General features: G+C 39.1%; 1 protein-coding gene across 1 annotated transcript; it reads right to left on the bottom strand.

Annotated features, from left to right (window-relative positions):
• Positions 1–7,554: 7,554 nt before the first annotated feature.
• LOC134369005 (zinc finger X-linked protein ZXDB) lies at positions 7,555–11,920 on the bottom strand. Its single transcript, XM_063085230.1, has one exon. The coding sequence runs from the start codon at positions 11,871–11,873 to the stop codon at positions 9,468–9,470; it is 2,406 nt and encodes an 801-aa protein (XP_062941300.1). The 5' UTR covers positions 11,874–11,920; the 3' UTR covers positions 7,555–9,467.
• Between the last annotated feature and the right edge of the window lie 2,015 nt (positions 11,921–13,935).

The following is a 13,935-nucleotide window of genomic DNA, read 5'->3' as shown; positions in this document are numbered from 1 at the left end:
ATTAATAATGTGATTTTACTAAGAGAAATAAGCTAGGAACAGAAAGACAAATACTGTATGATCTAACTTATGTGTGGAATTGAAAACAGCCAAACTCATAGAGGCAAAGAGTGGAATGGTAGCTGCTGGAGGCTGGGGCACGGCGGTGGTGGTGGGGTGGGAGGAGGAGACTAGGAGATGTTGGTAAAAGGGTATATTCAGCTGTAAAATGAATAAGTCCTATACACCCAATGCACTGTAGTTAATAATACTGTATCGTATACTTGCAATTTGCTCAGAATTGATCTTAAATGTTTTCATCCCCCCCAAAAAGGTAACTATGTAACTGTGTGAAGAAACAGATATGTTAATTAGCTCTATTGTGGTAATTGTTTCATGTTGTATGTGTATATCAAAACATCATGTTGTATACCTTAAATATATACAATTTTTATATGTCAAAAAAGCTGAAAAAGTATATTAATATGCATTTCTTTGGCATTCTATTTCCCTCAAATACAGAACCTAGCAAATTCACTATAAAGCAACTTTCAAATAAATTGTTACATTTAAATTTTTTTACACACTTTAATTTTTTTTCTATAATTACCTAGGCAAAAATTCCCGATTTAGCTGAGAAATGTAAAATAAAATTACAATTTAATTCCAGTATACCACTCCCAGAATGGATAAATGAAAAGCCAAACATTACTAGGAGTTGGTGAGTCTATGAAGTAAATTGAACTCTCATAACTACTGGTGGGAGTGTAAATTAGGACAACCACCCTAGAAAACTGGCAGTAGTTACTAAAACTAAACATATCCAGCTCCACTCTTAGGTGTATAACCCACAGAAATGCATACATGTCCTCACACATAAAAAATGTATTTCAATGTTCATAGCAGTATAATTAACATTTGCCAATAACTGGAAACAGCACAAATGCCTATTAACTGAATCTAAATAAAATTATGGTAGAGGCATACACTACAACTCTGTACAACAAGAATGAATGAACTATTTCTACTTGCAAAGGCATAGCTCAAGCTCACAAACAAAACATTGAGCAAAAGAGGTCAAACACAAAAAGAATACACACTTAACCATAAAGCTTAAAGATAAGCAAAACTAATCTGTAGTTGTAATATATTCACACAAAAACTTATACACTAATGTTCACAGCAGAATTATTCATAATAGCCAAAAAGTGTAAACAACCCAAATGTCCATTAATGAATGTATGAAAAAAAATGTAGTAAATCTATACAATGGAATATAATTCAGCCATAAAAAGAATGAACTACTGATAAACACTACAACATGGATGAACCTTGAAAACATTATACTATGAGAAACCAGACAAAAAAGGCCATATATTGTATAATTTCATTCACATGAAATATGCAGTATAGACAAATCCATAGATATGGAAAGTGGTTTACAGGAGAAGGGGGAAATGGAGAAAGGCTATGGAGTTTCTTTTTGGAGTAAAGAAAATGTTATGGAATTACATAACTGTGATGGTTCCACAACACTGTGAATGTACTAAAAACCACTGAAAATGGTGAATCATGTTTTGTGAATTATATCTCAAAAATAATAAAAAACAAACAAAAAGCAAACAAATAAAAAAAGGCTCTAAACTTTTAAGTCTAAAAGGTTAGCTTTCTAACCTTTTAGAAGTCAAGATAATATTTATTTGAGGTTTGGAATGATAGTGACTGGAAGAGGACATGAAGGAGCTCTGAGGTTCTGGTAGTGTTCTATTTCATCATGGTAGTGATTTCACAGTTATATTCACTTTGTGAAAATTCATGGAGCTATGTCCTTATTATTTGTGCATTTTTGCAATATATGCTATATTTCAATAAAAACTATAAAAGTAATAAATTTTACAAGTTAAAAATGTTTTATAGGGTTAATTATAACTCAATATATGGTAGCTTAAAAATCAAATCCAGGAATAATTAAAATATACAGTACAACTTCAAAACTAATAAGCTATATATTGTCATCTGAATGCTTATTGAATTAAACTACTAATATTGAAAACTGAAATAAAATAAAATAAACCAATTAGCAATTTTAATGGTATGAATCAAAGATTCACATGTAGTTAAAAATTTTTTAAAGAATATTTGGAGTGGAAATAGTTAAAAGCACCAACCACTAACATTATTATGTAAAATAATCAATGGCATCCAATTTGATCACATTTTGGCATTTCATAGTCATGGCCTAAATTTGGAAAACTTTTCACTTCTTACTGTCTTCATGAAACTTCTGAAAGCCACATGGAATTAGAGAGACAGATAACTAGTGTTGCAATAACATCTATTTGATGGTTTTTTGCTAACTGTAACTGGAAAATATTGGACATGTTTCAGAATTACCACCATGCTTTTATTCAAATGTTTTGGACCACAGACATTTAAGCAAAGCCAAAACACTTGGCTATAGAGCAAACTTAACTCTTTTGTTTGTTTTCCGATTTCCATTTTTTGGAAAAACCCTCAACGATTTTTATAAATAAAGGCAACATTTTGAGAAACTTTTTGCCCCAAAAGAATTGATGATGAAGGACAACCGCAATCACTTTGCAAACAAGATGCTATTCTGTGTATTCAGTGGACTGATATGTATATTTAGCAGTGAAAAGGACTGTCCAACGGCTACTGTCAAAATTAAATATAATATGTCTGTCAAATTTTTAAGGTCTCACCTAGACTCAATGCTGTATATAGTCTTCTAAAAATGGACTATTATACGCTGAGATTGGGTTTATCAGCAAAACTGGTAACTACAATATCTGTAATCTCTCTTTTGTCCAATGAATTTATTCTTCATTCCTTTTTATAAGCCCTTTCTGTTATCTAGGAAAGCAGTACAGCTAGCTTAAGTTTCTCCATTTTCAAAGTAGTAAAATATCTGAAGATATGATTACAAACACTTATTTTACAATGTTCTCAAGTTCTATCGCTTTCTAAGTATATAAACGACAGTAATATACCCAAGTGGAAAAGTGAGTCTCACATAAAAAAGAGAAAAACAATACTTTAAAAAGTAGGGCAAAAGTAATAAATATTGGCTTATTCTTTTTCTCTATTAACATGCCATGATACCTAATGCAATTTCTATTGATACTATCATTGATAATTAACAATAAATAATAATTAGCTCCAGAAAGCACAAGAACATAAGGTGACTTTAAGGGAAAAACTGTTGCATCTCCTTGGAAATATCAAGTCCTAAGTTTAGCATTAACTGACTAATGCCGACACAAATTGGGAAAAAGAAGTACTCTCTGACTGGCAGCCCATATTCTAAAATTGGACCTAGCCCGTAATGAACTGCTGCTTCATTCACTGAGTCATTGCCTGTGGAACTTCCATTTCAGCTCTCTCTTTTGGCTGACTTCCCCCAAATAGACATGTGACAAGCTTCCTTCTTCCACGTGCAGCATAATGTAGTTTTACACTGCAGTTATATCCCTCCATTGTTTGAATAAATAGGAAATGTATATAGGTCCTAATAAAAAAATTAATCGTTTCTTGGTTTTATCCCAAAGTAAGAATGCCTGAGAGTGGAAATGTTTTCATTTTTGCTACTATTTGTTATTGTTGTTTTGGATCTGGGAAACTTAACACTGTTTATCACTAAAAATAGTTTTCTTTTGTGATAGTGGACTCTGTTCCCCTTTCCAAATGTGTTGTTACTTATATTTTATTCAGAATTTGAAATGCTTGCTTGATGATTACCCTGTCCCTCACCACATGATTGGTGAAGTCTCAGGATTCTCTATGCTAAGCTCCAGTTCTCAGTCCCAAATAACACACAAATCCTTTTTTCAAGTAATGTACTTATATAAAATGATTACTTTATAATTAAAGTCCTTGGTTTTTTGTTTTAGAAAGTTAAATTTTGTTTTTGTGTTCCATATGAGAAAAGGAAAATTTATTTAGAAAAATAGACTTAATACCATTTATTTATGTGCTATGGTTTTATCATTTGAAAATAACGTATTTGTCTCACACGATTTCCAAAAGATCAGTTTCAAGTATAAAACTTAATATATCCAGGATTCCAATAAAGAATAAATTGAAATAAAGCGCAATTTGCAATTTATTTCCCAAAGTATTTCCCTACAATTAGTTAAAGCTACTACCCATGATTCTGTTTGAGATAGTTTATCCTAACTGCCATATTCCAGTTTAAATGTTAGATTATTAGAACTTTTTGAAATATCTTTGATAAACTGTGCATTGATGTTCCCCATTATAATTTTCAGTCCTTACTGCGAGAATGATTGGTGTTCTATTTAAATATGTATTATTCTAATATGCAACCATTTAGAACTTGATTATATATTATTTTTCATTGCTTGCTAATTCTTTGTTTCTGCCTAGATCATAATATGAGTAAAAAGCAGAATTTGCCAAATATGTTCTCAAAAATGTTTGGTTGAATGAATTAATAAGATATACTTTTGTGCTATACCTCCTAGTGCCTCACACAGAGTAGGTTCTTAATAACTATTAGCTGCTTAATAAGCTAGTAATGGTATGAGATATCCTAAAGGATTCACACTGTATTAGTGCTCTTAAGAATTATTCGCTGCTTTGTTTAAAATATTAAGTTAAGATAGTCTCTGTAGACAGAGTGACAATTAATGTGTTTTTCATGTTTATAAATGTCAGCAAAAACCTAGACGGAGATGAATTGTTCTGTTGACAATGCAGAACAGAAAATTCACCATCAAACAAAATGTGATCCCTAGGTAATTATTTATGCTACTTATTTATTCTCTCACTCTTTTTTGTACTCCATTCCCTTTGAGTTATCACCATTAGTAGTAAAATGGAGAGAATATGTTAGAGTGTGTAGAGAACAGAGGATGTGATTCCTGTTACTGAGTTCCCGCACCATCACTTGACCTATCATGTTAGCTAGTGACAGAGAGGATTATGAGTAACAAGCCTCAAGGATCTCATTGAAGTTGGTTTTTAGTCAATCCTACTCCTTCCTCTTCCAATCTAAGAAAAATTCAGGTAAAAAATATCTAACAAAGTTTATCATGAGAAACTATTGAAATTAAAGACTAAGCAGCATATTCCAAATTATGGAGAAATGATTTGTTATATTACTAAGCACCACATAAAATACCTGTTTAATATCATTGTAGGGAGGAAAGTAGTAGTAAGAAAGAAATGGCAGCCATTTTGATGCAGAGTAGTATAGGCTTCTATTGTACAAGGTTGAAGAGGCCTGTAAATACTCAAAGGGAAATAAAAGTGCAAACATTAAATGTGGATCTGGGAACATGTGAGGGAGCCAAGCAAGAGGAAGTGGCCCCACGGCCTAATAGTGTGAATAATCCACAATATGCATACTTTACTCAGGGATAACTATGATTTATCACTTCCTAATGAGTTAAACATGCTCTAAACTAATCATCTTTCTGTTAACATTCCTTGAAAAGATTTCATTACACAACTTTCTTTGTTCATATTAATGAAATGAAATTTTTATAGTATCCGAGAAATCCTTAGTCATTTTTGATCTTCCTTTCTCTTCCTGATGGATGTTATATATTAAGTAAGTCATCAAGTTATAAAGATCTCTTACATCTGTCCCTTCCTGACACCACTCTAGTCTAAGCCTTCATCACAACATCTTGGAATTATTACGAGACTCCTAAATTATTTTCTTATTTCCCCCCATAAAATCCACACTGTGCATGCCCACTACATTAATCTTTCTATATATTCATATTTTGGCTTCCCTTCTCAAATATTTTCACTAGCTCTTAACCATCTCCAGAATAAAGTCCTATCTATTCTGACTGGTTTCCATAGCCTCCCAGAATTTGACTCCATACTGGCAGTCTAACCTTAACACCCAGTACTTAAGAGGATACTTCAAAAATTCATGGAAAAATAGAATTAAAAGATAATATGAATCTTTCCATTAACTTTTTGAAGTACTGTCAGACTAAACATGAGAACTGCATTTGAGCTAGGTGGTCTTTCCCAGTGTTTTGTGGCCAATTCCACTTCAAATTCTTTTCTTGTGCTTTTCTTCTTGGCTGGAACTCACCAACCCTCTTCACTACATAACTAAATCTAACCATCTATTAAACTCCAGATCCTGCCCCTCCTCTTCCGGTAAGCCATTCATTTGGTGTCTGAGAACATGTTTGCTGGTCTTTTTTAGATGTAAAATGTTTAATATGTGAATTTCTATGTCCTCTCCAAAATTAAGATATGGCTCACATTTTACTCTTCTTATTTATAACCCTAGCATTCTGACTTTAATTCTGCATGTAGTCAGTAAATTAACTTGAAATACTTACATACAATGGAGTCCCTAGCTTAAAAATTGTTACCAAACCCCCATTATTTTAGATTTGACAAATACATAAAATTCATTTTTAATGAGTGCTTTGCTTTTTATATGTAGTTTTGTGCTTATACAATCTGTTCTTAACTCTCAATGCACAATTTACTTTTTAAAAAAATTGCTAATCAAGCCTATTTTTCAAGAGCAATATATACATCAATTTCAGTTCAGCCTTATATTTAAATTATCACATATTTCAAGTGAGTTGCATCTAAATTAGGTTTTATTATTATCTAAGCATAAAGTGGGTCTGTTTAATACTAATAATTGCTAAGCAATTATGAATATTCCCAAGCAGGAGTTAATCATTGCTTTTACTGGAATCAAGAAATAGTCATAAATACCCTATTATCCTTCTCTTATTTTTCCTGGATGGTAATATGAAGCATTTAATCCACAGAGAGATAATTCTCATATTCTATCAGGTTTCCCTTCTATTACTCAAGGTTTTCAATTACGTAACACTATAATGTGGTTTTAAAAAAAGTCAAGATTAACATATTTTAACACATGATAAATATGTTCAACAAGGTTTCCTGGAATCAAAACTTCCCACAAAATTTTAATAAATCAAGGACTAAAGAGGCACAAAAGGAAAATGCGATCAAATAAAAACCACACCCTATTTTTAAAAAACAGTAAATTTATGCCAACACCAACAGAAATGTATCCATTACGTTTGTAGTCACACTTCTGGCTGTAACAGTATGCCATTTCCACCATCGTGCTGGGAAACCAATGCAGAAAGAGAAATCTTTTGAAAAAATTGAGTGAAACAAACCATGTGAGTACACAGACAATTACAAGATTTTGATCTCCACTAGAAATAAATTTGTACTTTGAAAATTCCACAAACTACAACAAAAGTATAGTTTGTCATCGTTTTTAATGGCAGGAAATAGGTCTAAGGAATTAACAGTGACAGACCTTTAAATTATCTTTATGGTTATATATCTTATTGGACGCCTGTCACCTGTGTGTTCATCTCAGTCTTCTGCATTCCTATCTACAGGAAAAGAAGAATAATTTACTTAAGAGGATTTAACTAATAAGAACACATTTCTAAAACGTGCTTAAAAACCTTCTAAAGTACTGAGGGAGAATTTTTAAATGGTTAGACAATAAAATTCTGACTATTTCTTTGAATTACAAATTTATGTATTTTTTTTTGCTCTTTTCACAATAAGTACAATTAATTTAAAAATTATAAAGACAGAACAGATGCATTTCATAGTAGCAAATTATAAAGTGCACTGTCAAAGTGCTATGATAATTGTTACCCTCAAGTATCCACATAGAAACAGTAATGGGTTAAAATGTCTCAAAGCAACTAATAGTGTTTGCTAGCAGAACTACACAATGAAAAAAATTTAGAAAATAGAAGCAGTACTTCTCCCTTAAGCCTTATATAAAATACGCCCATTATCATCTGATTCATATATAAACACATTGTCATCTGAATCCAGAAAATAATTTCTAAGTGCACACAGACTTGTGGGTGAAAAATGGGCCATGCAAAGGATAGCTGAAAGATGGTGACCACGAAAGAGAACTGTCTAATTTTAAAAATAAATAAATAAAAGAAATATACAGCAAGGACTGGAGTGAACATGCAAGGGAACAGGTTGGAAAGGGAGCACGGCAGGCAGGAAGGTAACAGGCATCAGTTAAGGTGGAACAGAGCAACTGGTTATAAACAAAATAAGCATGAAACTCAGAAGAGTAGAATGAGACAGGTGCAAATATTCCTGCTGCTATTGCACAAAATTTATTTGTTATGTGAGTTAGGTGAATTTTAATATGAGTTGCACTTCAGAGTTTGCCACAAGTACCTCACAGGATTGTGAGGATGAAATATAACAGTTGTGAAAATGCTACATAAACTGTAAAATACTATACTAATGTAAGAGAGAGGGTATCTACTCAAAATGCAGACAAAACCTCTCAATCTAACTCTGGCAGAGGGCCATCAATGAGCTCTCCAGGGCACAGAGAAGAAAGAATCTTTCCCTAGTCCATTCTCAGATTTTCTTAAAACAGTAGACTCTACAGTCACTCCATGGGCTGGCTTTGAATGTAGAGCAAAAACACTAGTACACCGGACTAACAGACATGTGCTCAATGTCACACAAGAATTGCACAGAGAAAGATCTTTCTTAACCTATGGAAGAAATAAGTTCCCTTCCCTGCTTCTTAACCCTCATAAACATTTAATGCCTGTGCAAGTCTGATACTAAATTTCTAAATTCTCCCCTTTGAGGAGAGAACAAGAGGGACAACAAAGGTAATAAAGACTCACCAAAACATGCTGAAACATAGAAATTTCCTTTCATTACGAACTACTAGGATAGAAAAAAAAGTTTGAGATGCACCAGATATTTGTACATTGCTATTATCAGTTTACAGCTAGGGAACTGAAGCTTAGCAAGACTAAATAACTTAAGTAAGGTCACTTATTCAACACCACAAAGTCAGTATTTTACTCTGAGTCTGTGTCATATCAAAGCCCTGGCATTTTCTACAATACTGCCTCCCATCATAAAAAAGGAGGATATAATGCTAAACAGATAAAAAGAACAAAGCCATATTCTTAGCTTTTTTTTAAGCGCAAGCATGAGATTTTAGAAATATTTTGGCACTGTGCAAATTTCCATTAAATTTTGAAAGTTAAACACCAGATCCTCAAACTCTTTGATGATTTAATGCTCAAAGGGCTCAAAGTCCTTTTCATTGCATTAGAAGCAAATACACTTATTAATTGTTATAAAACGCCCTATTTTTTTTCAAGAAACAGCACAAAATCATGAAAACACAGAGCTGAAAAGACCTTAGAAACAATCTATTCTAACCACACCATTTTATAAATAAGGAAATTAAGGCTCAGATAGGTTAAGTGACTTGCTCCGGGTCACACAACTTGTCAGTTCCAGACTCAAGATCAGAATTTAAGTCTCCAAACGTGTCTTCCAGGGCTCTGTTCTTTTGCAAACCAGTAAGAAATGACTGCATTTAAACATTTAGTCCAGAATATCCTCAGAACTGAGTGTAACAAAAGTAAGCCAGATGGCGATGAATAAATAGAGTTGGTTCATACCAAAAATGAGCTGCCAGTCACTGTGATAAGGTCTGTTTCTTTCTGAGAACCATGGTTTCCTGCTGGATTGGAGAATCCAAACTGGGTTTCTTCCTCCTGTCCAAAAAAGTCAGAGTCAGCATGTACGTTCCATTCTGCTTTGGTTGGTGTCAGTAGTTCTGAGACACTGTTTTCACAAAGGGTGCTGGAAGGAGTCAGAGCATCTGTGTCTACCGTTAGCTTATTGCTGGGGGTCAAAGCTTGGGGCTCTGGATTCGAGCTTTTCATAGCCAAAGAGCCCAGAGATCCCAATGGCCCCACACTTACACTTGAGACTTCATCCATATCTAAGGGGCTCTGCTGAAAACTGGCGGCTGTCGTTCCAAAAAAGAGAGAGGTATCCAGACTTTGAGGAAGGTCGCCGGTGGCCATCAAGGCCCGAGGGTCCACAACCTGCCCTAAGGAATTGTTATTACCAGCAGGGACGTTCCCTGCCAGAGTTGAGCTTACAGAAGCCACATCAATAGTCAAGATTCCAGAGTTCACCAATGCTGTGTCCAGCACTGCAGCAGAACTATTGCCAGGCACATCAGAGAAGAGAGACACTGTCTCCGCATCACTGAGATCATTGTGTCCCTGGCTGGTAAGTTCACTGCTGGGCGTAAGAGAATTTGCAGCTTCTAGCTGAGCTAAGAGATTCTGGCCGAGGTTGTGCCTTTTGGCCATGTGGGTCTTCATGCTGTGCTTGGATGTGAAGAGTTTATTACAAGTGGAGACTGGGCAACGGCTTTTCCAAGTGTCCACATCCTGCAGGTGCTTCTTGGAGTGAATGTAGAGACTACTGCGAGCAGAGAACCTGGCACAGCAGCCTTCCACAGGACACACAAAAGGCTTTGTGCCCAGGTGGGTTATGCTGTGGCCTTTCAGATGCTCGGCCCTCGTGAAAGATTTCCCACAGCCTTCCACAGGGCACGTGAACCTCCGGTCATCGTCGTGCTTCCTTTTGTGCCGTAAGAGTTTGGACATGCTGGTGAAGTTCCAGCCACAGCCATCAAAGTCACAAAGAAAAGGTCTCTCGCCAGTGTGGCTCCGCAGGTGAATTTTCAGCCTACAAGCCTTGTCATACTGTTTGCTGCAGCCAGGAAAGGAGCAAGAAAAGAATTCCTGTTCCCTGAAATGGGCACGGTTATGGGAAAACAGGGCACTCACTGTGATAAACGTCTTCTTGCAGCTGGAAAACGCGCACTGGTAGGGCCTCTCAGGCTCGAAGTGGCTGCGCTGGTGGGCGCTGAGCTTGGCCTGCGTGGGGAAACTCTCTTCGCACACCTCGCATTTGAAGGAGTTCTCCTGCTCGTGGCCCTTCATGTGCGCCTTGAGGTTGTACACGGTGGTGAAGCTCTTGCCACAGCCCTCCGCCGGGCAGCCAAAGGGCCGCAGTTTGTCGTGCGATTGCAGGTGCCTCTTGAGCTTGTACGAGGTGGTGAAGGTCCAGCCGCAGCCGCCCAGGGGGCACTTGAAAGGCCGCTGGCCCTGGCTGCTGCTGTGCGTCAGCAGGTGCACCTTCAGCTGATGCTTCTTGGCGAAGGTTTGTCCGCACTGCGCCTCGGGGCACAGGTACAGCACCACGCCTGGGACGGGGCCCAGCGGTCCACGGCGGCTCTGGGCGGAGGCCGGGCCCTCCTCCTCCTCCTCCGGCGCCGGGGCAGGCGCGGGTTCGGCCGGCTCGGCCAGCAGGAGGTCGGGCGGCAGCTCTGGGCAGTCGCCGGGCTGCGCGGCGTGAGGGAACCCGGCCTGCGGGGCGATCAGACCCCCGGGCTGCGGGGCTGGCGCGACCCCCGGCTCCCAAGCCGGCGGCGGGGGCGTGGCCAGGGTGAGGACGCCGTTCTCAAAGCGCAACAGCAGGTCCTGGTTGTGGATAGTGACGGTGCCCCCGAAGGCCGCGGCGGGGCTGGGGCCTGGGGCGGGGATCAGGGCCGGGGTGGGGACCGCGGACAGGCATCGGGGACCCAGCGCAGGGCGGCCCGCGGGGTTCGCGCCGCTGTCGTCCCCCTGGGACCCCGGACCTTCCTCGGCCTCCTCCCTCCACATGGGCCCTACGGCCTGACCGGCGCCCGCGGTCTCCACGTCGCCACCCACCGGGTCAAGGAGCACCAGGAAGAACTCGTCGCCGCCGCGGCTAGCGTGATCGGGCCTCGTTGCCAACGGGCTCGGGCCAGGGCCCCGTGAGGCCGCGCGGGCCTCCTCGCGCCGCCGCCCGGGCCCGCCATCTTGGGGGCCCCGGAGCAGCAGGAGGCGGCGCGCGGGGGCCTGGCCAGCCGGCGGGTCAGGGCCTCCGTGGACCCGGCCGCCGACCGCGGGGCTACCGCCGCCGCCGCCGCCCTGTCGTGTCCAGCGAGCTGGGAGCAGCCTCGGGATTTCCATCTCTGCGTCGGTGAGGCTCGGCTGGAACCAGAGCCGCGGAGGAGGCGCGACCCCGCCCCCTGCCGCGGGCCCAAACACGTTCCTGAAAGGAAAAAAAAAAAAAAAATGCAATGCGCAGAAACTGGTCCTATCAGATATTAAAACGTATTTAACGCCACAGTGATTTAAATATTCTGGGTACTGGGTTTCTGGAACAGAACAGAAAACCCAGAGGCAGAGCCTGCTATGCATAAATAAGTTCCACGATTAGTACTAGTAAGTAATCAAGGAGATCTTCTCAAGTAATGGGGAAATAACAGCTCATCCAGTAATGGTGCTGGGTTATCTATCCGCTAAAAGCAATTTAAATCCGTACCTCACCGTATATACACCAAAATAAACACCCCAACCCCTCCCAATGCTAAACATGTTGCTTAGTACTTTTCATGTGTGTTAAAAATTGCTTACGGTCTGGCTGGATTGATGGAGAGAAAAATCCGGAGAGAATAAACTATGTGCCAACATTAAACATTTTTGCGGAAAATGTCCTCTCCGCCCCCTTCCCGCCCCCCACCCCCACCCTGACTTCCACTATACTCAGAATTGCCCAGAACTGCCTTGAGCAAGATCCTGGGGGAAAGTTTGCCACATAGTTAAATTTGTGTCCTGCTGATATAGAAATTAGAATGAGTAAGAGATGGGGCCAAAACAGATTAGCACCGTTCATCCTAGAAATGCAAAGCCTGGAGATGAAACAATTTAAACTGAAATCTGCAAACCCCAGTCCGCTCCCAGGTTCTCCCTATATAGAGCACAACGTAAACCTTCCACCGTCGGTCGCGCCATGATTAATTTCATGTCCAATCTTACAGCACAATGAAGGCATTCTTCAACTTCCTCTAGATTCTCCAGCAGGTGGAGGTCTCTGGACAGGAGTTCCAGCTAAATGTGATAAGGTTAAACCCGGAATCACTGCAACGGGCTCTCCTGAGTAAAATGCAGAGATGGCCTAGTCCAATGGTCCCGGTGTACCTGCTCCCATTTAAGTGTGGTGGCCCAGTCTTACCATAATGCACTCGGTCTGTGATGCCTAATGATCTTATTAATGATGATGACGATCGTCCAATTCGTCTGTCATCACTGAGTTGGGAATTGAAACAAATATAGGGTGAAATATCTGGTAAGAGAAAGGCTTAGGGTGGTGTACCTACCGTTTAAATAATCCCGGCTTTCCCCCTGTTTTAATGATAGTGGATACTTGGTCTCTTGACTCGAAGATCGAGTTTTTAATCCACCACAATTCAAACCTCATCAAAATTTCTACTTCGCATACTTTTCTTTCTATTCCATTTTTTTTTTTTTTTTTTTTTTTTGAGGAAGCATTTTTCAAATCTGAGATACAGAAGCGTGCATAAAGCCTATCTGTATGGTTTGGATAATTTATAAAAGTAAACATCCATCCATGTAACCGGGACCAAGGTCAAGAAATAGACCACTGCCAGCCTTCCAGAATACAGCCACTGTATTCCTCCCAATCACAACCCACACCCTCCCATATGGATATAGTCATTATGCCGACTTTGTAGTAATCATTTCAGTGCTTCTCTTCAGAACTTTAGCACTTTTGTACACATCTCTAAACAACAGGGTTTACATGAAGTTATATAAACGAATCATACTGCGTGCTTCCTTTCAGGGCTTGCTTCTTTCACTCTGTATTATATCTGAGAGACTCATCCGTGTTGTTCATAGCAGCTGTAGGTAGATCTTTTGTCTCCATTATTAACTAGCATTCCAGCGTATGCTTATACCAAAGCGATTACCGTATGATTGTATGATTATATCATTCCATTCTACAGTAGATGGACACTAGGGTTGTTTCTAGGGTTTGACTGTTACCATGAACATTCTTGTAAATTTCTCATGGGACACATATGTAAAAGTCTTTCTAAGGTATACATCCAAGAATAGAATCACTGGGCCATAGGGTATGCATATCTTCAGCTGTACTAGATGATGCCAAATTGTTTTCTGTAGTGGTTGTGCCAATTTTCAATCCCACCACCAGCACAGAGAGTTCCTG

This window comes from Cynocephalus volans, unplaced genomic scaffold (genome assembly GCF_027409185.1).
Source record: "Cynocephalus volans isolate mCynVol1 unplaced genomic scaffold, mCynVol1.pri scaffold_199, whole genome shotgun sequence".
In the NCBI taxonomy this organism is placed as follows: domain Eukaryota; kingdom Metazoa; phylum Chordata; class Mammalia; order Dermoptera; family Cynocephalidae; genus Cynocephalus; species Cynocephalus volans.
This window is presented reverse-complemented; position numbering and strand designations above follow the sequence as displayed.